Source organism: Acomys minous (genome assembly GCF_964271855.1).
Source record: "Acomys minous genome assembly, chromosome: 8".
In the NCBI taxonomy this organism is placed as follows: domain Eukaryota; kingdom Metazoa; phylum Chordata; class Mammalia; order Rodentia; family Muridae; genus Acomys; species Acomys minous.
In genome coordinates, this window is record NC_140489.1 from 47,875,538 (window position 1) to 47,899,681 (window position 24,144).

Below are 24,144 nucleotides of genomic sequence, written 5' to 3' on the forward strand. Positions count from 1 at the left end.
CACACCTCGGCTCCGTTACCTGCGCCGCCCGTGGCCCGGCGTCCTCTGCGCGCTCATCCTTGCTCGCACGGCCGAACGCCGACACCGAGCGCCGCAGCCTCGCCCCGCTCCGGCGGCGACCGTTCTGACAAGCGGCGACTGGAGTGCGAGCGTCCCGGCCCTCGGGCCCACACCCTCCGCCCCGCCCCGCCGGCCTCTGGTTGGTGCTCCTTAGAAGCGTCCGGAGGCGGGTCTCTGCAGGAGGATGCTGCTTATTGGCTCGCAGCTCCGTCGCTCAGGCTTAGTTCCGACTTCCGCTCCGCTTGTCCCTTTCCTGTTCGGCTCTTGGGCGGTGGCGAACGCGGACGCCGAGTCTCGGTAAGTCTGTTGCCCAGCAGTTACTGGGTCCTCGGGGACCGCGGTGGCCCGGAGGCCAGGGCCGACCGAGCGATCTGAGGCTTAGGAGGGGGCAGGTGCTGCCCGGCGCGGCTGAGGTGGTCAGCCCGCCGCCCCGTAGAGGCTCTAGCATGGCGGTTAACTGGGCCACGAGGCACGCGGCCTGCAAACGACACGTCAGCCTGCGGGGCCGCTGGTGCGTGACGGGGCTTCAGGGGGGTAGAGATAGGCCGGCCTGGTGAGCCTCGCGGGAGAGAACGAGGCCGATCGTAGCAGAAACCACAGCAGGCCATTCTACGTCTGTCAAAGTTAGGAGTTAGAAAATGGAGTTGGCGTGGGGTAATCCGAAAGAAGCTGGTCTCTACTGTTCCCCACTGTGTTGTTCTTTATCTTTTTTTTTTTTAATGGTTTTTCGAGTCAGTTCTCTGTGTAGCCTTGGCTGTCCTGGAACTCGTTCTGTAGACCAGGCTGGCCTCGAACTCAGAGATCCGCCTGCCCCTGCCTCCCGAGTGCTGGGATTAAAGGCGTGCGCCACCACCGCCGGCTGGAGACGGTTTCTTTATGGAGTTCAGGCTGACCTCGAACAATCTATCCCCTGCCGCAGCCTCACGGGACTTACTCCTTTGTGACTGTTTACGTCTGGTTTTGTGAAAGCTACAGTTTTTCTATAGGCTTGCAGTGGTGAGGCTTGAACCCAGGATGGCTTAAACACACTAGGCAAGTGCGCAGCCACTGAGCTGCATGGCCAGCCTACTCAGACCTGGCCTTTTATTTAGGTGGGAGATGAGTACTTAGTGGGGTCACACATTTTTGATAATTGCTGCTTTTTATGTATTTCTACAAATTATATGTTTAAAACTTTCACATCTCAAGATCCTTAATGTCTGAAACTTCATTTCAGCTTTTCATCGATTACACAGACACTTGTAGTGCAAAGATGGTCAACGTACCTAAAACCCGAAGAACTTTCTGTAAGAAATGCGGCAAGCACCAGCCTCACAAAGTGACCCAGTATAAGAAGGGCAAGGATTCCCTGTACGCCCAAGGGAAGCGGCGCTACGATCGCAAGCAGAGCGGCTACGGAGGCCAGACAAAGCCAATTTTCAGAAAGAAGGCCAAAACCACGAAGAAGATCGTGCTCAGGCTTGAGTGTGTGGAGCCCAACTGCAGATCCAAGAGGATGCTGGCCATTAAGAGATGCAAGCATTTTGAACTGGGAGGCGACAAGAAGAGAAAGGGCCAGGTGATCCAGTTCTAGAACTGAGTTGTCTGGGAGGAGAATACCGAAGCCGCAGAAACATCACCAGTTAAAAAATAAAGTTATTGTTAGTGTTGCTAAGCCTTGTGCTGTTTTGATTCTAAAGAGAGTTGTATATTTAGGGTATTTTCTGTTTTCAAATGTACCTTGAGTCTGGGTCTGTATCTTCACCTCCTGGGTGTCAGGATTGCAGACGCACCATACCCTATCTCTCGGTGCTTAGCTGGATTGAACCCAGGGCTTCAAGCATACTAGGCTAGTGGTGACGTTATAGAGATAATCCAATAACTACTGAATATATGCATGTCTTGTACCCATTGAAACTCTATAGTGCATGTCTAATTTGTTTCCCAACCCAGTGGCAAAGATGTCATCATCGTCCTTCCGCTTGGAATGGCTTGTAGACTAGTAAGTAAGAAATGTTCAAGATAGTTTCCATTAAGTATTTTCATACTTGTTAACTTTGGTTAACTAACCATAGACAGTGTTGCGTAACTCATTCAAAATATGCCATCTTTTTTTTTTTTTTGCTTGAATTTTATAACTTATAATAATTCAAATTTAACCAAAGAATTATACAACTAAGACTGGATGGCTAAGTAGCTAAGAGCCCTACTTTTATGTAAGACACAGGTTCCCAGCGTCTACATGGTGGCTCACAATAATAACTAGAGTTACAGGGGATCCAACACTCTGTTGACACTAGGCATGCATGTGGTGCAGGCAAGATACCATGTGGCTCAATGTTTTATCTCGAATCAACTCTTATGTAGAAAGATAACAAAGTAGCTTTTTCATTGGTGGTGGTGCCAGGAATGAACCCTAGGCCTTGCATGTACCAGGTAAGTATTCTACTTATATCTTCACCACCACCCCTTTTTTTAGATGGGGGCTTTAGCTTTGGCTGTCCTTGGAATATGTAAACCAGGCTGGCCTCAATCTCAAGAAATCCACTGCCCTCTGCTTCCTTTAAGGTGTATGCCACTATGCCTGGTCCCTAGATCCTCCTTGAATAAAATTCTAATAAAAGTGGTGTAATGCCCAATATAATATGAATGTTTGACTCTTTAGAAAAAAGCTTCAAATGGAAAATTAGGAAGATGAGTTATATGGAAAGAAATCTAGAGGCTTTTCTTTCCAAGCCGAACAGTGACATGCTAACACTACGAAGGGCTTCCTCCAGTACCCTTCACTCCTCCAAATACCTCGTGTGGACCAGGCTAGCCTTTAACTCTGCCTCCAAGTGCCAGAGTTAAATGTGTATCACCACACCCATTTTATAGTTTGGGGCAAGGGAAAGAACTCGAGATTTAGGCATGCTAAGAAAGAGCTACCAGCTGGCTGTGGTGGCACATGCCTTTAACCTCAGCATTTGGGAGGCAGAGGCAGATGAATCACTTGAGTTCAAGGCCAGCTTGGTCTACAAAGGGAGTCCAGGACAGCGAAGGTTACAACAGAAACCCTGTCCTTGAAAAAAAAAAAGTACTACCAATTGAGCCACATTCATAGAACATTTAGTGGCAAATCCTACTCCCCTAGATAAGCAATGCAATCAGTAAAAATAAGTTTTTCACTTCCTCTTCAAAGGTGGGGGTAAAAAATTAACATTATGTAAAAGACATCCTGATAATTATAAAAGCTAACCTGTCTTAGTGTTTGGTTAATATATATAATATGTCTGAAAAACATGGTATGTAATAATGCAAACCGTTTGTGCATCCTTAGCTTGGAATGCTTTGGATGAGAAGTATTGGATTTTTAAAGATTTCAAGTTAGGCACAGTGTAATCCCAGCACTCTGGGAGGCAGAGGCAGGCTAATCACTGAGTTCAAGGCCAGCCTGGTCTACAAAGTGAGTCCAGGAGAGTGAAGGCTACACAGAGAAACTCTGTATCGAAAACCCCCACCCCCAATTAAAAAAAACAAAAGAACTTAGAAATTTTGAGCTGCCCAAGAAGGGTGCTGCAATCTGCATTTGGGAAGAAGAGAGCTCCTAACATCGGAGCTTTCTAGCCCTCACTACATTAAAATGTTTTTTAGGAGTATGGGTGTTTACCTGAACGTCTATCTCTGCACCAAGTTTGTGTTATGCCTGAGGATGGAGTGACCCACGTGTGCCACCATGTGGATGGTGGGAATTACAGGTCCTCTTGTTGGCTGTTTTTTTTTTTTTTTTTTTTGTTTTGTTTTTCGAGACAGGGTTTCTCTGTGTAGCCTTGGCCATCCTGGACTCACTTTGTAGACCAGGCTGGCCTCGAACTCACAGCGATCCGCCTGCCTCTGCCTCCCGAGTGCTGGGATTAAAGGCGTGCGCCACCACGCCCGGCCCTGTTGGCTGTTTTTTTAACTAACTTTATTATACAACCCAACTAGCTTATACAAGAGGGAAAAGAGGTTAAAGGGGGAAAAGTGAACCTTCTGGTATCACTTTTTACGGGGCGGGTCCCTTAGTGCCTCTGGCCTGCGCTTGCTGGTCCTGCCTGTTCGCTGATCCTCTTGTGCGCTCAAGCCCAGTCTCACCCCCTCCTCCCTCCTCCCAGTCTCACTCTTCCCTGTCCCCTCCGCTTGCCTGTCTGTTACGTGTCAAGGGTGGTCTCCCTCTCCCATTGAGGGTCGATTAGAAACACAATAGTCCAGGTGGAGTCCCCAGGTCCGCTTCCTGAATTCCAGGCCCAGGATGGCTCCACCCAGTCTATCTCAAGGTTAATCTCAGGGAGTATCCATGGTGTGTCCAAGGGCAAAGCCCACCAAGACTGCTTTCACCTGTGACAAAGTTTACAATCCTTCCCACATCCTCTGGAAGAGTAGCCAGAGCTCTTAACCTAAGAGCTATCTCTTCTGTTTTCTTTACTACACTGTTTGTTTCTTTTGTGTGTTTTTTGAGGCAGGGTTTCTTTATGTAACAGTGACCTGGCTGTCTGGAATTTATAGACCAAGTTGGCCTTGAACTCACAGAAATCCACCTGCCTCTGCTTCCAGAGTGCTGAGATTAAAGGCTTGTGCCACCACACCCAGCTCCCTTATTACACTTTTAAAAAGTAATTTTGTATGCCTGTGTACAACTTGCACAAACCTGTTCTCTCCTACCATGTGGGTGCCAACAGTGGAATGTGGATGTCATGCTTTGCAACAAGGACCTTTTCCTGCTGAGCCCAAGAACACTCTTGTGATCTGTGTGATTAGGATTAAGTATCTGTTTAAAATATGTTAAAAATAAGATGTAGTCCTTGTGTGGTGGTGTACAAGGCAGATCTTTGTGAGTTTGAGGCCAGCTTGGTCTACCAAGCGAGTTCCAGGACAGCCAACAGAAAAACTCTGTCTTGAAAAAGCAAAATAAAGCTCATGCACAAAATCTTATTACCAATGTGCACGTGATTAACTATAATGTGTCCTGTATACTTGAGGCAGAAACTAACACTGAGATCATGAATATTGCTAACTTCACAATAAAAGTAAAGATTTATTTAGTATTTTAACTGAACATATGCATCTATACCACATACATGTCTGGTGTCCTTGGGGATGAGGAGAGGGCACTGGATTCCCTGGATCTGGAGTACAAATAGTTGTGATGCGTAATGTGGGTGCTGGGAACAGAAGCTATGTGCTCTTTACTGCTGAGCCATTGATCCACTGCCAAAGTTAAATTCAGCTTTAATTAAAATTCCAAAGTCAAATGGTTAAAAAGGCTAACATAATATACATTTTCTTCCCATACAAATATACACAAAGCTTTCCTTTCTCCACTATGTTACTGTTAAAGCACAAATAAATATTCAGCTAATCTACATCTAAAGAACTCTGTTATACCAGTAATTATTTTAACATATTAGAGGAATTTACATAACAGGTAAGAGAACAAAAATAAGAGATAATAGGAGCTTCCATTCTACCCATGTTATTATTTACTAAGACCACAGTGTGGGCAATAGAGTGTAGATTAATTGTAGTAGTTCCTTGAATGAATGACTGTAGACAAAATCTTCCACAGACACAGGTTTTGGCAGTATCCAAATCTTGGCAAAGATGGAAAGGAATGATATGAGGGCCAAATGGAATCCTAATGGGGAAAAATATATATAATGTTACTAGATTAATTTCATGTATTTAGACAAGAATTAGAACATTGAAGCTGGGCTTGGTGGCACACAATTTTAGTCCCAGCACTTGGGAGTTAGAGGAGTCAACTGCTAAGAATAGGAGAAATAGACAGCTAAATAACAAAAATCTCCTAGATTTTTCTAGGTATAATCCTGGAAGCACTCTGGACGCTGAGGCAGATTGGGGTTTAGGCCAGACAGGCCTACACAGGGAGAGAAGTCTCAAACAAACAAAAACACTGAGGTCAACCTGAACGTATGAAACCTTGTCTTAAAAAGCAAGACTTGGTGCACAGGCTTGTAATCTCAGTTCTGGAGGCTGGAGGAGGGAGATCCTAAACTCAAGGCCTGATTGGGCAGAGAACCTAACTGGGTAGTAGGGTACTTGCAGCCTAAGGTTCATTCTCCGGTTTAAAGGAAAGCAGCAGAAGCTAGGTGTGGTGGTGTACAGATGAATCCCAGCAGTAAAATGGGAGGGCTGCAAGTTTGAGGCCAACATGAACTACACTGTACAACTTCTCTCAAAACCACCACGTTAATCACCTCAGGGAGTAGGATTGGGGGTAAGTGCTGGGGAGACAGCTTAGCAGGTAAAGTCCTTGTGAACTAAGGAGAAGGTTCTGAGAACCCACAGAACCCATATACAAAACCTGGGTGCAGTGGAGGCGAAGGAGGTGGAAACAGGCAGACTCCTGGGCTCCCTGATCACCCAGCCTATCTACTTGGTGAGTTCCTCATAGAATGAGACCATCTCTAAAAAAAATAATATGGATGGACCCTAAGGAATGATGCTTGAGGTGTGCTCATTCAAACATAAGTACATACACTTTCTTTCTTTCTTTTTTAGTTTTTCGAGACAAAGTTTCTTTGTGTAGCCTTGACTGTCCTGGACTCACTTTGTAGACCAGGCTGGCCTCGAACTCACAGCGATCCGCCTGCCTCTACCTCCCAAGTACTGGGATTAAAGGCGTGTGCTACCACTGCCTGGCCCATGCACTATTTTCTTTATATCTTTTTTCTAGTAGTTGTAGGCACTCAATAGTCTGGTTCTAATTTCATTCTGTTGCTGTAACAAACAACCTGTTAAAAAAGCAAACTCAGGAAGCCAGGACAGTGGTGTAGTCCTGTAATCCCAGCACTTGGGAGGCAGAGGCGGGCAGAAAGCTATGATTTTGAAGCCAACCTGATCTATACACTGAGTCCAGGACAGCCAAGATTACACAGAAACCCTGTCTCAAAAACAACAAAGCAACTCCGGAAGAAAGGTCTTACTTCATGTTATATTTCCAAGTAACAGTCAAATCAGTGAGGGAAGTCAGGCAGGAAGCCAAGCAGGAGCTTGAAGCAGAAACCTAGGAGAAACGCAGCTTGTGGGCTCACTCGCTGGCTCGCTCAGACTGATGTTCAGCCAGCTTCCGTATATAGCCTAGGATCACCTGCCTAGAGACAAGGTGACCCACACTGGGCTGGGCCCCCCAGTGTCAACTACTAATGAAGATAATCCTTCACAGACAGTACACAAACCTACCTGATGAAGACAATTACTCAACTGACACTCTCTTTTTTCAGGCGTTTCTAGATTATCAAGTTGATGCTAACTAGGCTAGTTCACTAACTAGCTTCCACATATAGATGAAAGAAACAAACAACAAAACGAAACCCAAGTCAGTGGACGTCATTCCCGGGAAAGCACAGCAGGTCAGAGCCAGAGCACCCTCAGCTACCCAGTCCTTCACGTGCAGAATATGTTGGTATAATATTAGCTCATTTAGTCTCAAAATTCCATAAAATATTAGTCCAATTTCTGATGAGATTAAGAGGTTAACTAACATGCTAAAATCATACAAATGGATGAAGCCAGTAGTCCAATTCAAGTGTGGCTTGACAGTCACACTTCAGCATTGTGCCAGATTGGAATCCTCAGACTTTTGGGTGTATCAGAATTGCCTGAAGATCTTATTAAAGCGGACAACTGGTCCCAGTCTTTTTTTTTTTTTTCCCCCTTCTAGACAGTGTTTCTCTGTGTAGCTCTGGCTCTCCTGGAACTACATTTATAGACAAGGCTAGCCTTGAATTCTTTTTTTTTTTTTTAAATATTTATTTATTTACTTATTATTATGTATACAGTGCTCTGTCTGCACCTGCACACCAGAAGAGGACATTATATCACATTATAGATGGTTGTGAGCCACCATGTGGTTGCTGGGACTTGAACTCAGGACCTTTGGAGGAGCAGTCAGTGCCCTTAACCTCTGAGCCATCTCTCCAGCCCTAGCCTTGAATTCTTGTGATTTGCTTGCCTCTGCCTGCAGGGTGCTGAGATTAAAGCTGTGAGCCACCATCAACCAGCCTGGACCCCATTCTTTTTTTTTTTTTTTTCCAAGACAGGGTTTCTCTGTGTAGCCTTGGCTGTCCTGGACCGGCTTTGTAGACCAGGCTGGCCTCGAACTCACAGCGATCCACCTCCCTCTTCCTCTCGAGTGCTGGGATTATAGGTGTGCACCACCACGCCTGGCTCTGGTCCCCATTCTTTTTTTTTTTTTTTTTTTTTGGTTTTTTGAGACAGGGTTTCTCTGTGTAGCCTTGGCTGTCTTGGACTCACTTTGTAGACCAGGCTGGCCTCGAACTCACAGCGATCCGCCTGCCTCTGCCTCCCAAGTGCTGGGATTAAAGGCGTGCGCCACCACGCCGGGCTTGGTCCCCATTCTTAAAATTCCTGATTCAGTACGTTTTGGGTATACACCAAGAACCCGCAGCTCTTTTTTTTTTTTTAAATATATTTTATTAATTTATTCATATTACATCTCAATTGTTATCCCATCCAAAACTGCACCTCTTAACAGGTTCCTACCTGGTTTACCTGATGCTATTTCAGCTTCTCAGGGCACCATATTTTGAGAATATGGTGCTATACAGTCATCTAACCATTAATGTCTGATATAGACCAGGAACACAGGATAGCATTTTTTTTTAAAAAAAGATTTATTTATTATGTATACAGTGTTAGGTCTGCTTGTAGGCCAGAAGAGGGCATCAGATTTCATTATAGATGGTTGTGACCCACCAGGTGGTTGCTGGGAATTGAACTCAGGACCTGTGGAAGAGCAGGTGGTGCTCTTAACCACAGCCCCCAGGATAGCATATTTAAAACAACATTTATTTATTTTTGTTAAATGTCTGAATGTCATACTTCATAATGTGCAATGTATGTGTGCCTGTGGAGGCACGAGTGCACATACATGTGTACAGGGGAGCAGATTTTCTGGAACGAGAGTTACAGGTGATTGTGAGTTCCTCTGAACAACCAGTCAGTGCTCCTCACCACTGAGCCATCTCCCCTGCCCAAAGATAAAACATTTAAGACATAAGTAGGAAATAGTAAACAAAAAACAAAGACAAAAACACAAGGGCTGGAGAGACGGCTCTTACCTGGACCAGATTGAATTCCCAGTACCACATGGCAATTCACAACTGTCTGTAAGTCCAGCTCTAGGAGATTTGACATCCTCACACAGACATACATGCAATCAAAATACCAATATAAGCCGGGCGGTGGCACACACCTTTAGTCCCAGCACTAGGGAGGTAGAGGCAGGCAGATCGCTGTGAGTTCGAGGCCAGCCTGGTCTACAAAGTGAGTCCAGGACTCCAGGACAGCCAAGGCTACACAGAGAGATCCTGTCTCGAAGAACAAAAAACAAAAACAAAAACAAAAACAAAAAACAAAAAACAAACCCACAACAACAACAAAAAACCCAACAACAACAAAAACAATACATATAAAATATAAATAATTAAGTCAGAGATGGGCACTGTGAGGCACACCTGTAATCCTAGTACTCAGGGAGGCAAACACAGGTGGATCTCTGTGAGTTTGAGGCCAGCCTGGTTTACAAAGTGAGTTCAGGACAGCCAAAGCTACACAGAGAAACCCTATCTTGGAAAACCAAAACCAAACAGACAAGCAAGTCATTATATTAAAAAAAAAAAAAAAAAAAAAGGCTGGAGAGATGGTTCAGAGGTTAAAGGCACTAACTGATCTTCCGGAGGTCCTGAATTCAATTCCCAGAAACCACATGGTAGCTCAGAACCATCTGTAATGTGATCTGATGCCCTCTTCTAGCCTGCAAATATACATGCAGGTAGCACTGTATACATAAAAAAATTAAAAAAGATAAGTAAAAAGCACTGTAACAATAACAAAAAAATAAGTAAGCCATATAAGGTAGAGTGGGCAGGTAGATCTCTGGAAAGACAGGAGGACAGAGAACCAGATGAAGCAATGGAACGAGCTGTGAGATTCCAAGCAGAGGGGAGGAGCGTGAAGGCCACTGTACCAAGGGCCAGGCTGTGCACAGTGTCAGGAGCTGTTAAGACTTGACTGTTGGGTCAGGTGAGATGGCTCAGTGAGTAACGGTGCTTGTGGCCAAGTCTGGTGACCTGAGTTCAGCCCTGGAACCAGCACGGTGGAAGGAACTACTCCCAGAAGTTGTTCTCTGCCTTCTGAATCTGCAGTATTGTAAATCCCCCCACTACTCCCTAGTTCCACCAAGCAACTAAGTAAAAAAGCCCAAAAAGACTATGACTCTGAGTTTCATCAGAATATTTGGATGCTGCTACCAAAGTACCATATTTTATAACTGAAAGTCTTACCTTTTGGATAGTACGGTTTGTGCAGAAGATTCCAGTAAAGTTAATGGTACTTGAAGCTTTATAATTGGAAGGATTTCTGGTTTTTCAAAAGTATTTCCAAAAAGATCCAAGTACTCCAGGGATAACATTCTAAATTCACAAGGTAGATTTCTAAGCTTGTTCCGAGCTGCTGACAGAAAACGAAGGTTTGTTAGCCGTCCTATCTTGAAAGGAAAATGAATCAACTCATTATCATTAAGGTTTAAATTTGTAAGTTCCTGGAGCTGGCAAAACTGCACAGGGAGGGCCTTGATTTTGTTCTTGCTGAGATCCAAACTCTGAAGTGACTTCCGGAGTGTGGAATGACACAAGGGCACACTGAACGACTCCAAGTGATTGTCATTGAGGTTAAGCTCTTGAAGGTGGGTGAGGTCTCCAATTGTAGCTGGAAGCTTTTTTATACAATTGTGACTCAGGTCTAACTTCTTAAGGTTTCTTAAGCAAAGCATACGCATATCAACTCGGGCAAGCCTACAGTAAGAAACCTGAAGATGCTCCAGAGAGTACGGAAAGCTCTTGCTCAGAGGATAATCCTTTTTGGATGTGATAACCATTTTGGTTCTAAATTTTTCAAATTCTGAAGTCTTCACTGGTTTGAGTGTTGAAAGTTGTGTGTCGATGTCACAGCCTCTATGAGCCAGTCTCATAGCTGAAAGGAAAGTCTTTAAACTGCCAGGATTGGCCTGAATAAATAAAAACAAGTTACACAATTATAAATCCCATTTTAAATACTTCATGCTTGCTAGATCTTCCTTTAAAATTCCTACAGCTGCATACACCAGCTATGCAATCATTTCTTTTGAACTGGACTGTAAAAAAAACATCTTAGTACTTGGTCTAAATTCTAACTCTGAACGATTTAAGGGGCAGTGGGTAAAGGTGCTTGTTGTTAAGCATGACAGCCTGAGTTCAATCCCTAAAACCCACATAGTGGAAGTGGAGAAACAACCCTAGCGCCTCAGACCTCCTCCCATGTACAGACACGCATACACACAGAGTCAGTAAATAAAAAGCACGGGGCTGGTGAGATGGCTCAGCTGTTAAAAGTGCTTGTTAGTCTAGGCTGACGACCCAGGTTCAGTTCACAGCATCCATATCAGGCCGTTCACAATGGTCTCCTTCTCTCTCTGCCTACAGATCGGAGATAAGGATGCAAGGGTCTCGGATACTGTTGCCACACATATGCTCATGCCTCCATTTTCCTTGCCACTATGATAATGGACTAAGCTCCCGAAACTGTAAGCAAGCCCCCAATTAAACGTTCTTTTATAAGCGCTGCCTTGGTCATGGTGTCTCTTAACAGCAAACAGAACAGTGACTAAGACACGCAAAAAAATACTTTTAAAATGTATTAATAATAACAACAATAATAATAGATATTGGAAAGCTGTATGTGGTGGGCCAGGCCTGTATTCCCAGCAGTAGAGAAGTTGAGGCAGTTTTAGGTCAGTTTTAGCTCAGCCTGGGCTCACACCCTTATCTCAGACACACCAAAAAGACACCTAATTGCTATATGGGCTATCAAGACGCCTTAACAGCCAAACAATCTGTTTGGATGTGGCCTCCCTATATATCTCTGGATGCCCAAGCACATGACACGTAGATTACACTAGCTTTGGGCTTATAGAAACCCTCCTGCCTCAGCTTTCTGAGTGCTGGGTTTACAAGCGTTTAGTGCTGCGCCTGGTTGGTCTAGTTTTTCTGTTACTATTTCCAGTATCATACCTTGCTCAGACAGATGTCCACAGAAGGCTGCTTTAACCGAACAGTGGCTTTCCCCTCATCCACAAATTTGGTGAAGAGCTGTTCAACGTTCTCTCTTAGCTGATTAGAAATCAAAGGGGTGGAGAAGGGGGGAGGCGACAAAACAAGCCATTACTATTCAATAACACTCACTGCAACTGGGTTCTGGTCTAGCTTTTAGTCCCATGTCTAAGTGTTTTATGGAGTTTTTGTTTGGTTACCTTTAAAAAAAACAAACAAACAGATGAATAGTTACAGCTTTCCACCAGCTGACACTGGGCATTACTGCTCTGCCGGCTCAGTGTCTTTCCTTCCTTTTTAGGGAATGTTTCCCCTTTCTAACCCAGTCACATGGCGATAGTAGGCGTGCCAGCAGTAGTTTCCTACGTCATAGCCTCAGTCCCTTACTTAGCCTAGGTGAACATGCCTTCAGCTAGAGGGCAGAAAGCATGTCTTGTTGCTATGGTAACCTCTGAACTAGACCGGTGATTGGTGCTCAAAACTCTTCATAACTGATTTTTTTGCTTTAGACTTCGACAACTCTTTACTAAGAGGCTGTTACGTACCAGGCACCACAATAAGAACACGGAGCAGTGTTGAACAAGAAGGGTACGGTGACAAGAGGTAGCGTTGACAGTCTGAAGAAGATGGTTATTAAATAAGCACAACAAAAAGATAGTAGGTTGCTACAACCTAGGCAAGGAAACTTTATCCTGTTTAGTAGAAACGTGATTTTAAAGGTGAGAGAATTAAAGGACTAGGGACATGTTGGGGAAGTGGTCAGGAGGGATAGAAGGACATAGCACCTAAGGCGAAGGGAACATATGCAGAGGCAGGAAGGGAGAGAGCGTGGTAACTGTGAGACGCCAAGGACTCAGAAATTTAGAATGGCTAAGATGTTGGGTTTTGGGGGGGGGGCGGGGTTGAGTATGGGGGAAAAAAAACAGCGAAGAGTTCAAGACTCAAGAACCATGAAATTCACTAAAGGATTTAAATGAAGAAACAATTAAATCTGTATTAAATGTTTTTTTCCTGGAAGGCTAGGTGTGGTGACGTGCGCCTTTAATCCCAGCGCTCAGGAGGGAGAGACAGGTGGATCTCCGCCGAGTCCGCCCCCAGCACGGTTAGTGGCACAAGCCTTTAATCCCAGCATTTGGGACGACGCTATGTGGCCCCTCAAATCAGCTGCTTTGCTGCAGTTTCGGAGGCTTGTACACGGCCAGGGCTGGTGTCTACAAGTCACACCAGCAGAAACCGGCGACTGAAGTAAGGAGTGGGTAGAGAGAGGCTCAGGGCGCCCGGTCCCTTACCTCGTAGCGGGTTCCCTGCCTGTCCTTCATGGTGGAAACAAGCAGGCAGGCCCCGCCGCCGGACTCTGCACTTCCCCCAGGCTGCAGCTCACTCCTGCGCGGCGGCTGGCACAGGCCCACCACCGCTCGCACGCCCTTGCCTCGGGCCTTGAGTCCCAAGGCGGGTAAGTGACAGCTACGGACCTCCACCTCACAATGCAGCCTCATTGCGCCACTAGCCCGCCTCCCGGCCGCCCGGCTTTGAAACTGGCGCCTCTCGACGGGCGGGGCCTCCGGGGGGGGCCTCACGTCAGGGCTGTCCGTGGCCCCGCCTGCATCTGCCGGCTTTGTGGCTTCTCAGAGTTCCACCCCAAAGACCCCGTAGGACGTGTGGAGTATCCATTTCTTAGATTGTTTTACGTTTATTGATTGAACCTCTTTGTGGTCGGTGCGCACGGAGGGCCTTCCTTCTGTCTTCGGACAGGCAGCCGCCGAGGGCGCCATGTCCTTCCTTGGCAGGAGGCACGGTTGGTGCCAGTTTGAACTGCAGGTCCCGCTGTTCCCGTGCCCCTTGCGAGAGGCCAGCACACCCTGGGTTAGGGGGTACCTGAGGGAAGGCAGCTGTCACCCTGTTTATAGGGACAGTCATTTGAGATACACGCCAGAGAGGACGTGCTCTCGTCAGGCAGCATCTGTCAAGTCAGAGCGGAGCTTTAGGTGACAGTACCTGGCGAGGCGACTCTTGTTGAGTAAACTTCACTTTGCAGCCCTTTTTCTGCTACTGGGCTTTAGCAAGAGAGTCGAGACCCACGTTCACCTCACAATCTCTTTTATTTCCTGAGCCTGGGCTAGAGAGGTGCTTGCTCTCGAGGTGAAGTGGTGCACGATCTGACTATGTAGCTTGGAACTTGCTATGTAGACCAGGCTGTTCTCCAACCCATAGAAATCCCCACCTGCTTTTGCCTCCCACATGCTGGGACTAAAGGTGTATGCTAAGCTTTTATGTGTATGTTTTCAGACCACTTATGTTGGATAACCTTTTAGGGGCTTATCCTTAGGGTAGAATAATTATCTTTTTCTCGGCAGTCTTTAATTGCCTGTAGCTCATCGTCTAGAGTTGGAGGATGTCCCCCTTTGTATGATAGCATGCTCTTTGTTAGGTCTTACTTAGGTAGCCATGTTGTTGAGATTTCACGGGTGGAGATTCCTTGTCATTTGTAGAAGACACAATCTAGAAGCTGACTTCCTGGTTTTCCCATTTTTTACAATTTTTTTTTGTCTCTCTCCCCCCCCCCCCCACTCTTCCGGGATGTTCCCTGAGCCTAAGGTGTAGGTGTTGTGTTCTAGGTGTATCAGTTGGTGCTGGGCATCCCATAGTCATTGTTCTCGGCGTTTTGACCAATGGTGGCTCTCTGTAATGGTCTCCGCGTGCTGCAAATAAAAGAGTCTTTGTTAAGCGAGAGCTACATTTATCTGTGGGTATAAGAATAGGGAACTAAGTTGTAGTTAGGAATTATGCTGTCCTAGAAAGGTGGCAGTAGGACGTTCCTAGAACTAGCTCTGTAAACTAGGCTGTCCTGGAACTCACAGCGATCTGCTCGCCGCTGCCTCTTGAGTGCTGGGATTAAAGGTGCGCGCCGGGCACTGATCTTCCATCTTGAAAACTCCGATTACACCTAAAATGTCTTTTCAGTTACTTTCCTGAGTTTCTGGCATATGTTCTCATCTATGCCTGAAGTCGACAGTATTCACTGTGGTGTGTAGCTAGCTTAGATTGTGGCAAGAGAGTAAGCAGGGACTGGAGACTGAAGTCAGTTGACAAGGACTGGCAGCCCTTGCCCACTTGGGCTTCACACAAACAAGTGGAGCATGCGCAGTTTGCCGACCCCCCCTCCCCCTCCCCCCTCAAAAAGACTGGAAGGCCTTCCTCTCCTGGGCTTCATGTACCTAAAAGGACAGTTGAGGGGTGGGGGTGGGGGAATGGGGAGCCCCTGTTGTACAGACTTGGGAGAGACAGTTGCTTTTTTCTCAGCTCCCTGGTCCACTCCCACTCTCCGGAGTGCTTTCTCTTAATAAACCATGCCTATTTTGTTTTCAACCATGTGTCCATGTGCCATTGGGGCAGTCTTTTGTCATGAAACACAAGTGCCTTGAATACTAAACCACCCAGCTATGGTTATTTATGCATGTCTTTTTTTTTTTTTTAATATTTTTTTGTTTAACTTTAATTTATGTGCGTTGGCGTGAGTGTGTCAGATCTTGGAGTTACTGACAGTTGTGAGCTGCCATGTAGGTGCTGGGAATTGAACCCTGGTCCTTTAGGAAGAGCAGGCAGTGCTCTTAACCACTGGGCCAGCTCTCCAGCCCCTATTTACCCATGTCTTGACCTCTAGACTGCAGGCTTCCTGGGTTCTGAGTCTCGTGCTAGCTACAAGACTTAGCTAGGGCTCGTGGAGAACAGGTACGCAAAGCGTATTTGCAGAACGGAGAAATCAGTCACACATGTAGCTACGCTACATAAATTACAGAAACATGTGCTACTTGTTTAACAGACAGAGCAGCCTCGTCTTAAATTCACATTCCTTATATACGTGGTCTCAATTCTGATTTATCCTCCCTCTACCTTGGGGATGGGGCAGAAAGCAAAGTTGAAATGGATTCAAGTTCTAAGATGAAATGTGAAAAGGTAAGAGCATCACAGGGAAAGTGTTTTACATAACAACCACCACCACCCAGACATCAGGCAGTGACAGGAAGTGGGAACGGAACCAAGGGCTGTGGCGCAGCTGGACAAGTTCCCTCCCAATACACCACATCCCTAGTGACTCTACTATAACTCTCTTAAGGATTCTCTCTCCCACACATGCACACAAACACACTGACACACAAGAACTTTTGTTTGTTTGTTTGTTTTAGAGACAAGGTTTCACTGTGTATCCTTGGCTGTCTTGGACTCACTTTGTAGAACTCAAAGTGATCCACCTGCCTCTGTGCCTAGTGCTGGGATAAAGCTGTGCACCACCCCACCTACCTGGCTCCACACAAGAATTTTAAAATAAAACCTAAAAGCAGTAATTTAAGAAATAGAAAAAGCCGGGTGGTAGTGGAGCACTCCTTTAATCCCAGCACTCAGGAGGCAGAGACAAGTGGATCGTTGTGAGTTCGAGGCCATCTTGGTCTACAAAGTGAGTCTAGGACAGCCAAGGCGGCACAGAAAAACCCTGTCTCAAAAAACAGACAAACAAACAAACAAAAAGAGTATCTACTGGACATAGCAGCGCATGCCTTTAGTCCCAGCACTTGGGAGGCAGAGGCAGGTGGATCTCTGTGAGTTCAAGGCCAGCCTAGTCTACAGCCAGGGCTATACAGAGAAACCCTGTCTAAAAAAAAAGAAAGAAAGAAAGAAAGAAAGAAAGAAAGGAAGAAAGAAAAGCAAAGCTTAGGTTTAGGCATAATGGTACAAGTCTTTAATCCCAGCACTCAGGAGACAGAGGCCTGCAGATCTCTGAGTTCTAGTCAGTGCTGGTCAGGCAGTCACATTGAGAGTGAGTTGAGAGACAGTGCAGGGTAGTTGAATTCATGACAGTTCAGTTCCTGGAATTCAGAGGCAGGTTTTACAGGACAGTTGTACAGAGAGAACTTGAAGAGAGAGAACAAGCTAGACACAGGTGAGACAGACAGGACAGCTACGGCTACACAGAGAAACCTTGTCTTGAAAAACTAAATGGGGGAAAAAAGAAAAAGAAAAAGAAAAGTATTTGTAGAGGAATTTAACTCAGAGCATGGCCAGAGAATGAGAAGGAGCCAGAAGATTAGAATGGATTGCTAGAGTTGGTTTGAGGCCCAGCAGAGCTATTCAGTGAGAAACTGAGAGAAACCAATTTGAGTCAGTCAGTTTGGAGAGGAGTTTGAGGCAGAACAGTTGAGTTGAGCCAGCTAGCTGGAGTTCAGAAAGAGCTGGAAAGGGTGAACTAATTCAGCAGTAAGTCTCAGAGGCTGAAAACATCCTAGGCCTACGTTAGACTGTATGGAGGCTAGAAGCTTCCAGGCCTAGATTAGCAGATGGAGGCAGTAAGCCTCAGAGACAAAAATGACATCAGGAGAATAAAGTTCCTTTTACAGATGCCTAAAGGAACAATCACATCACTACTCTTTGATTTTTTTTTTCCCCCCTTGAGACAAGGTTTCTCTGTGTAGCTCTGGCTGTCCTGGACTCACTTTGTAGACCAGGCTGGCCTCGAACTCACAGGGATTCACCTGCTTCTGCCTCTCGAGTGCTGGGATTAAAAGTGTGCACCACCACTGCCTGGCCATATCACTACTCTTTTTTTTTTTTAATTTTTTTTTAAAGATTTATTTATTATTTAGACAGTATTCCACACACATGTGGGCCTGCACACCAGAAGAGGGCACCAGATCTCATTGTAGATGGTTGTGAGTCACCATGTGGTTGCTGGGAATTGAACTCATGACCTTTGGAAGAACAGACAGTGCTCTTAACCTCTGAGCCATCTCACCAGCTCCATATCACTACTCTTAAGGGTGTCAACGAGTGTGTTTCTAGAGAAGACTGGTGAGTGAGTTAGACAAAGTGGGGAAGACTCAGCTTCAGTGTGGGCAGGCAGGCACCCGGAGGGCCAGCGATCTTTCTGGTACTTACAGCAGTCCACCCTCAGTCTTCAAGCCTTCAGGTTCTGAGGCCCTTGAACGTGGACTGATCCATGCTACTGGCATCTTAGGGTTTCCGGCTTGCAGGTATTATATGAGCCAATTTCTATAATAGATTTCCCTTACCAATATGGATATCAATAATTTATCTAGCTATCCATCTACCCACCTATCCTATTGACTCTGTCCCTTTGGAGAACCTCGAGTAACACAAATTTCATAGTAGTTGTTCTAGAAAGCACCATCATCGTATCACCATCACCATCACCATCACCACCACCATCATCATCATCAATAGGGTCTTGCTATGTAGCCCAGGCTGCCCTGCAACATGCTTTATAACCCAGCTGGCTTTTAATTTATGATCCTCTAACCTTACCCCCTAAGTGCACTACCACACCTGACTCAAGAAAGATTTTTTTTTTTTTCTTTGACAGGGTCTCAGTAGGCAGCCCTAGCTGGTCTGTAATTTTTTTCTGAAAGCCAGGCTTCAATTCACAGAGGAGCCTCTGACTCCTGAATGTTGGAATTAGAGGCTACCACATCTGGCCAAAAGACAGAATTGTACTATTATCTCCATTAATTGGTTTTGGTGTTTCGGAAATTTTATTTTTAAATTAAAATTAATTTAATTGTGAGATGGTCTCACTATATAGCTTTAGCTGGCCTGGTACTTGCTACATAGACCAGGCTGGCCTCCAACTCAGAGATCTGCCTGCTTCTGCCTCTCAAGTGCTGGGACTAATCCCACGCCCAGCTAGAACTGTTTTTCTGTCTGATTTACCTAACCCTGAGATCACGAGAATGCTGATTGTCACTGAAAGCAGTGACATTTGAACTCAGTGGTGGTGCTTGTCTAACAAGTGTGAGACCCTAGATTCAATTTTGTTTTTGTTTTTGTTTTTGTTTTTCAAGACAGGGTTTCTCTGTGTAGCCTCCCAATGTTGGGATTAAAGGCGTGTGCTACCACCACTCAGCCCTAGATTCAATGATTAACAATTCCACCTTCCAAAAAAAAAAAGTGTTGAGAAGATAGAGTCTCTCTGTGTAGCCTTGACTGTCCTGGGCTTGCTTTGTAGACCAGTTAGTCTTGAAACGCACACCAATCTGTCTGCCTCTGCCTCCCAAGTGCTGGGACTAAAGGCAGGCGCCACCGCCGCCCAGCAGGACCATAAATCCTAATGATGAACTATATCCAATATAATAATCCAACTATCAGCAAGTTGACAGGTGTGTACACTCAAACCTGCAGAAATATATTTTCCAGATTGCCAGAAACTTATTGCCATAATGCTAGCTAATCTCACAGAGCTGGCTAGGAAAACACAAATGCTCTTTAGATCCCAAGACAGCTGACAAACAGGCCTGCCAAACTCTTCAAGAAAGCCCGACTACCCAGGAGAGGCATGCCACCTGCTTTTGCAAAGCCAGTGTTCTCCCATCAATAGCAACTGGTGCTGCATAGATGAAAGAAAAATAAGGGACCAGGGAGCTGGTATGCTTCTGCATGGTTATCTTTTTACCTTGTCTAGCATGGAAGCTACTCTAGGCCTGTGTCCCATCTGATTCTCTAGTTGTATTACATCCCATCAAAGCAAGATAGATAAACAAACAAGTAATAGAATTGGAATTGGAAGGATTGAGAAGATTCTTTCTCTCCCCCCCCCCCCCGTGTGTGTATGTGTGTGTGTGTGTGTAAAACAATAGATTTGACAACAGAAATTAAATCAAAACTGGTCTTTAAATCGGCGATTCTTTCTTTTATTATGAAATAATTGGGTATGGATTGTTTACAAAAAAAAATCCCAAAGTAGCATAGTTTAACGACGTTTTTAAGTTCTCATGAGAGGTCTTATGCAGAGGGCTTTCCCCTGCCCCCCTTTAATTGTGCTACATTCTGTAGATCTAGTTAAAGGTTTTATTTCAGGGCAGGGCCCTGTAGAACTTTAGGTTTCTGTGAAAAACATGGCACCTAGATTTTTTTTTTTCATCAGAAACTTATTTGTATTTTGAAATTGTTGTTAGTTGTTTTGTTATCAAATTACCAGATAAGCAATCTTTATTTCACATTTTTTTTCTTCAAATTCACCCACCTAAACTGCTGCAGCCCAGTGCTTGAGATTGAAGCAGCAGGCTATAAGAAGTGTGAGTCCTCTGTGGGCAAAATCTCTCCTACACCGGAAGACTGTTACAAAAAAAAAACAAAAATAAAATTTAGCTAAGTACATTTAGGTATCAACTATACTAAGGGTGATACAGTCAAGTATATCACAGATCTTAAAACATTATTCCCGTTCCCTGGAATGACGTTCGTGTATCTCTTGGAGGAGTCTGTCAAGTTCAACTAAAAATCTGTCGTTTAAAAAGAGGGAAAGAAACCCCTACCGTTGACACCTACTCATTGCAGTTGATTTAGGTTGTGTTATAAGTTTACGCCAGTAGGTGTCAGTACTGAGTGAAGGTAAAAAACCATATTTCTAAGTGAACATTAGAGTTAAAAAAAAATGAAAAGGTTGCGATCGGGATATATTACATGGGAGAAAAATGAATTTTGAAAAGTAGTGGTCGTCTTGAAGAGTCAAAAAAGGAGACCGGGTCTCGCTATGTTGCCCAGGCTGGAGTGCAGTGGCTATTCACAGGCGCGATCCCACTACTGATCAGCACGGGAGTTTTGACCTGCTCCGTTTCCGACCTGGGCCGGTTCACCCCTCCTTAGGCAACCTGGTGGTCCCCCGCTCCCGGGAGGTCACCATATTGATGCCGAACTTAGTGCGGACACCCGATCGGCATAGCGCACTACAGCCCAGAACTCCTGGACTCAAGCGATCCTCCTGCCTCAGCCTCCCGAGTAGCTGGGACTACAGGCGTGCGCCACCGCGCCCGGCGGTGGCTGAGGGCGGCCGGGAGATACTAGAGTTTAGGGCTGGAGTGACGTCACCTGCTGTGCCCGCCCAGCCTGCCTTAGAAATGTCACTCAAAGCACACTCGTGGACCAATGTTGTCGCACTGCGCACGCGTCACGTCTTAGCGTTGCATTCTGGGTCAAGTGTGGCGCCCGTGAAGAGCGCGTGCGTGCGCGAGCTCGCCCCTTTTTCCTCTTTGGCTGTCTGAAGGCAAGATGGGTCACCAGCAGCTCTACTGGAGTCACCCACGGAAGTTCGGCCAGGGCTCTCGCTCCTGGTGAGAAACGGACTGTGGCGATCGGGGATCGGGGAAAGGGCCGCCGTTGGCGGGGCTGCCAGGGAGACTCAAGTCCCGCGGCCGGCGCGGGCAGGCCCGGCCTTTCCGAGCCGCCATTACGGGCTTGTGCTAGCCCCGGCCGGCCCTGGTGCGGGTGGTCTTGGGTGCCGATCTGGCATTTAAAAATAACATCTTTTTTTTTTCCCCTCCTGCCATCCAGCCGCGTCTGCTCTAACCGCCACGGTCTGATCCGGAAATACGGGCTCAACATGTGCCGCCAGTGTTTCCGTCAGTACGCGAAGGACATAGGCTTCATTAAGGTACGCGCCGTCGGACGCCATCCTCCATGATGCGGGCGGGAACCCTAGACCCAGGCCCGGACAGCAGGCCGAGTTCCAGTGAAGGCCTTAATGTATTTTAAGTGTCAGGTTAAGCAAAATGTTTAACTTTGTAGGAGATACTACAGGTTTCCACGTAGTAACTATTTTCTAGCCGAATTAAGTTTTTGGCTGACAATGCTTGATTATACGGGGAAGGGAGCTTAGGTTTCGGTCCTACTTGAAACTTTGATTCCTCAAAAGTCACTTTTTTTTTTTTTTTTGGTCAAAAACAAGTTTGTTTGCTTTTTGGTATAAGGCTCACCGTTTATTTGAACCAATATTTTTGGAGGGAGGGGGTGGTTTCAAGACAGGTTTTCTCTGTAGCCCTGGCTGTCCTGGAATTGTCAAGAGTAGGCTGGGAGCCCTGCTGGGATTAAAGGTGTATGTCATCATGCATTCAGGACCGGTTTTTAAATAAGCTTGTATTTAAAGAGCCTACACCTTTACGCGTGCTCTCTGAGGTGCAGCAGAGACTGTTTTAAGCTCAGACTTTGGAGTGTTGACCAAATAATTGCTGTTAAGCCTAATGGTCGGATTTAGAGATTTGATTGACTCATAGATTGGAGAACAGTTGCTGGCTCCCACACTCTGGTGGTAGGCCTAGGTTAGTAAGAGGTGGTTTTTGTTTTTGGGTCTTCCGGACAGGGTTTCTCTGTGTAGCCTTGGCTATCCTGTACTTAACCTTGTAAACTAGGCTGGCCTTGAACTCAGATCCCTCTGCCTCCTAAGTGCTGGGATTAAAGGCGATCGCCACCATGCCTGGCTAGTTTTTTGTTTTTAATGTAACTAGTAGCTCTGAAAAAACACTGCGTTAAGGTATCTTGTGTGGTATTGTATTGGGAAGTAGTGCTTAGAGAGAACCAGTGAAAATGCCAGGATCCCATTCTAAAGTAATAAACTCTTCTATGTGTTTTTTCTTTGCAGTTGGACTGAGCGACCTTGAGTGGATTATTCAAGACTGTCGGCCCAGTGAAGCGGACCATGCTAGCCTTTGTACATAAAGAATAAAAAAGTGAAGGCCTTCTATTCCCGTGTACTTGGGGTTTATTTGTCTTTGTTTTTATTGCCAACCTGGCTTTAGATCCTTTCCTTGCCTCCTTAGTGCTAAGAGATCAGTTTTTGAATTATTGTTGACAGGTCTCAGGGTGACCTCATACTATTATCTTGCTGGGGATGACGTTGAACCCCTGAGCTTCCTATTTATACTCCCAGAGTGTAGGGAGACTGGCATACTCGGTGGAGTATGGGGTACTGGGATTCAACCCAAGGCTTGCATGTTAGGTGAGCATTTTACCAATTGAACTAAATCCTCATATTAATATCTTGGGGGTGGAGATGTGGCAGTTTGGTGAACCTGGGTTTGAATCTCAGTACCCATGTTGCGGTTCACAACTGTCAACTCCAGTTCCAGGGACTTGATGCCTTCTGTGGCTCTGGGCATGCACGCGGCTCACAGACAAATACTTGCTGATGACTGGCACAGACCTAGAAAGCTCATCACTGAGGACTTGCTGAGTAAAGGACGTAGTATGGCTTTTAACATGACTGGGTGGGTAACGAATACCAGAGGAGAGATTAGATTTTTTTGTTTGTTTGTTTTGAGACAGGGTTTCTGTGTAGCCTTGGCTGTCCTGAACTCGCTTTGTAGACCAGGCTGGCCTCGAACTCACAGTGATCCACCTGCCTCTGCCTCCCGAGTGCTGGGATTAAAGGTGTGCGCCACCACGCCCGGCTAGATTTGTTTTTTGAGACAGGGTTTCTCTGTGTAGCCTTGGCTGTCCTGGAGTTGCTTTGTAGACAAGTCTGACCTTGAATTCACAGTGATGCCTCTGCCTCCCAAGTGCTGGGATTAAAGGCGTGCACCATCATGCCTGGTTTGAGAGATTAGATCTGATTAAAGTTTATGGTCTTTGGATTTTGCATACTTGTGGGAAATATTAGATAATAAAGTGTTCTTAGCCTGGTGATAGTGGTGCATACTTTTAATTTCAACAATTTGAGCCGGGCGTGGTGGCGCACGCCTTTAATCCCAGCACTCGGGTAGAGGTAGAGGTAGGCGGATCGCTGTGAGTTCGAGGCCAGCCTGGTCTATAAAGTGAGTCCAGAGCAGCCAAGGCTACACAGAGAGACCCTGTCTCAAAAAACCAAAAAAAAAAAAAAAAAAAATTGAGAGGCAGAAGCAGGCCGATATTTTGAGTTTGAGGCCAGCTAAAAGGCTACACAGTTTTGGTAGGGTTTCACTGTATTTGAGGTTTGTCTTGAACCCTGGCTGTCTGCCTTTAACCTCTGGTGCCTAGACTTAAAGTGTAGGCAACTATGTTTTGAAGTGGTCTTAAATTATACCCCTGGAGGTAGAGGCGACTGTCTGCCTGTTTTACACAAGCAGTTCCAGGGCTATACAGTGAGGCTTTGTCTCAAAAGCTTAAAAGGGCACAGATGGTTCAGAGGGGTAAGGTGTTA

General features: G+C 45.8%; 3 protein-coding genes across 4 annotated transcripts; 2 read left to right on the top strand and 1 right to left on the bottom strand.

Moving 5' to 3' along the window:
• Positions 1–199: 199 nt before the first annotated feature.
• On the top strand, positions 200–1,709 carry RPL36AL (ribosomal protein L36a like). Its single transcript, XM_084792518.1, has 2 exons — positions 200–357; positions 1,277–1,709. The coding sequence occupies exon 2, from the start codon at positions 1,313–1,315 to the stop codon at positions 1,631–1,633; it is 321 nt and encodes a 106-aa protein (XP_084648644.1). The 5' UTR covers positions 200–357; positions 1,277–1,312; the 3' UTR covers positions 1,634–1,709.
• Positions 1,710–5,269: 3,560 nt separating this feature from the next.
• Positions 5,270–13,828, bottom strand: LRR1 (leucine rich repeat protein 1). 2 transcript variants are annotated; one of them, XM_084792511.1, is made up of 4 exons: positions 13,478–13,810; positions 12,150–12,248; positions 10,386–11,107; positions 5,270–5,692 (listed from the first exon to the last, which is right to left on the bottom strand). In XM_084792511.1, the coding sequence occupies exons 1-4, from the start codon at positions 13,682–13,684 to the stop codon at positions 5,449–5,451; spliced, it is 1,272 nt and encodes a 423-aa protein (XP_084648637.1). In that variant the 5' UTR covers positions 13,685–13,810; the 3' UTR covers positions 5,270–5,448. The 2 variants fall into 2 exon arrangements, with proteins under 2 accessions (XP_084648637.1, XP_084648638.1); XM_084792512.1 differs by lacking the exons at positions 5,270–5,692; positions 10,386–11,107 and adding an exon at positions 11,130–11,555 and having other exon boundaries at positions 13,478–13,828.
• Positions 13,829–21,142: 7,314 nt separating this feature from the next.
• On the top strand, positions 21,143–22,710 carry RPS29 (ribosomal protein S29). The gene is made up of 3 exons (XM_084792152.1): positions 21,143–21,304; positions 21,525–21,624; positions 22,609–22,710. Exons 1-3 carry the CDS (start codon positions 21,243–21,245, stop codon positions 22,615–22,617), a joined length of 171 nt encoding a protein of 56 aa, XP_084648278.1. The 5' UTR covers positions 21,143–21,242; the 3' UTR covers positions 22,618–22,710.
• Positions 22,711–24,144: the final 1,434 nt, after the last annotated feature.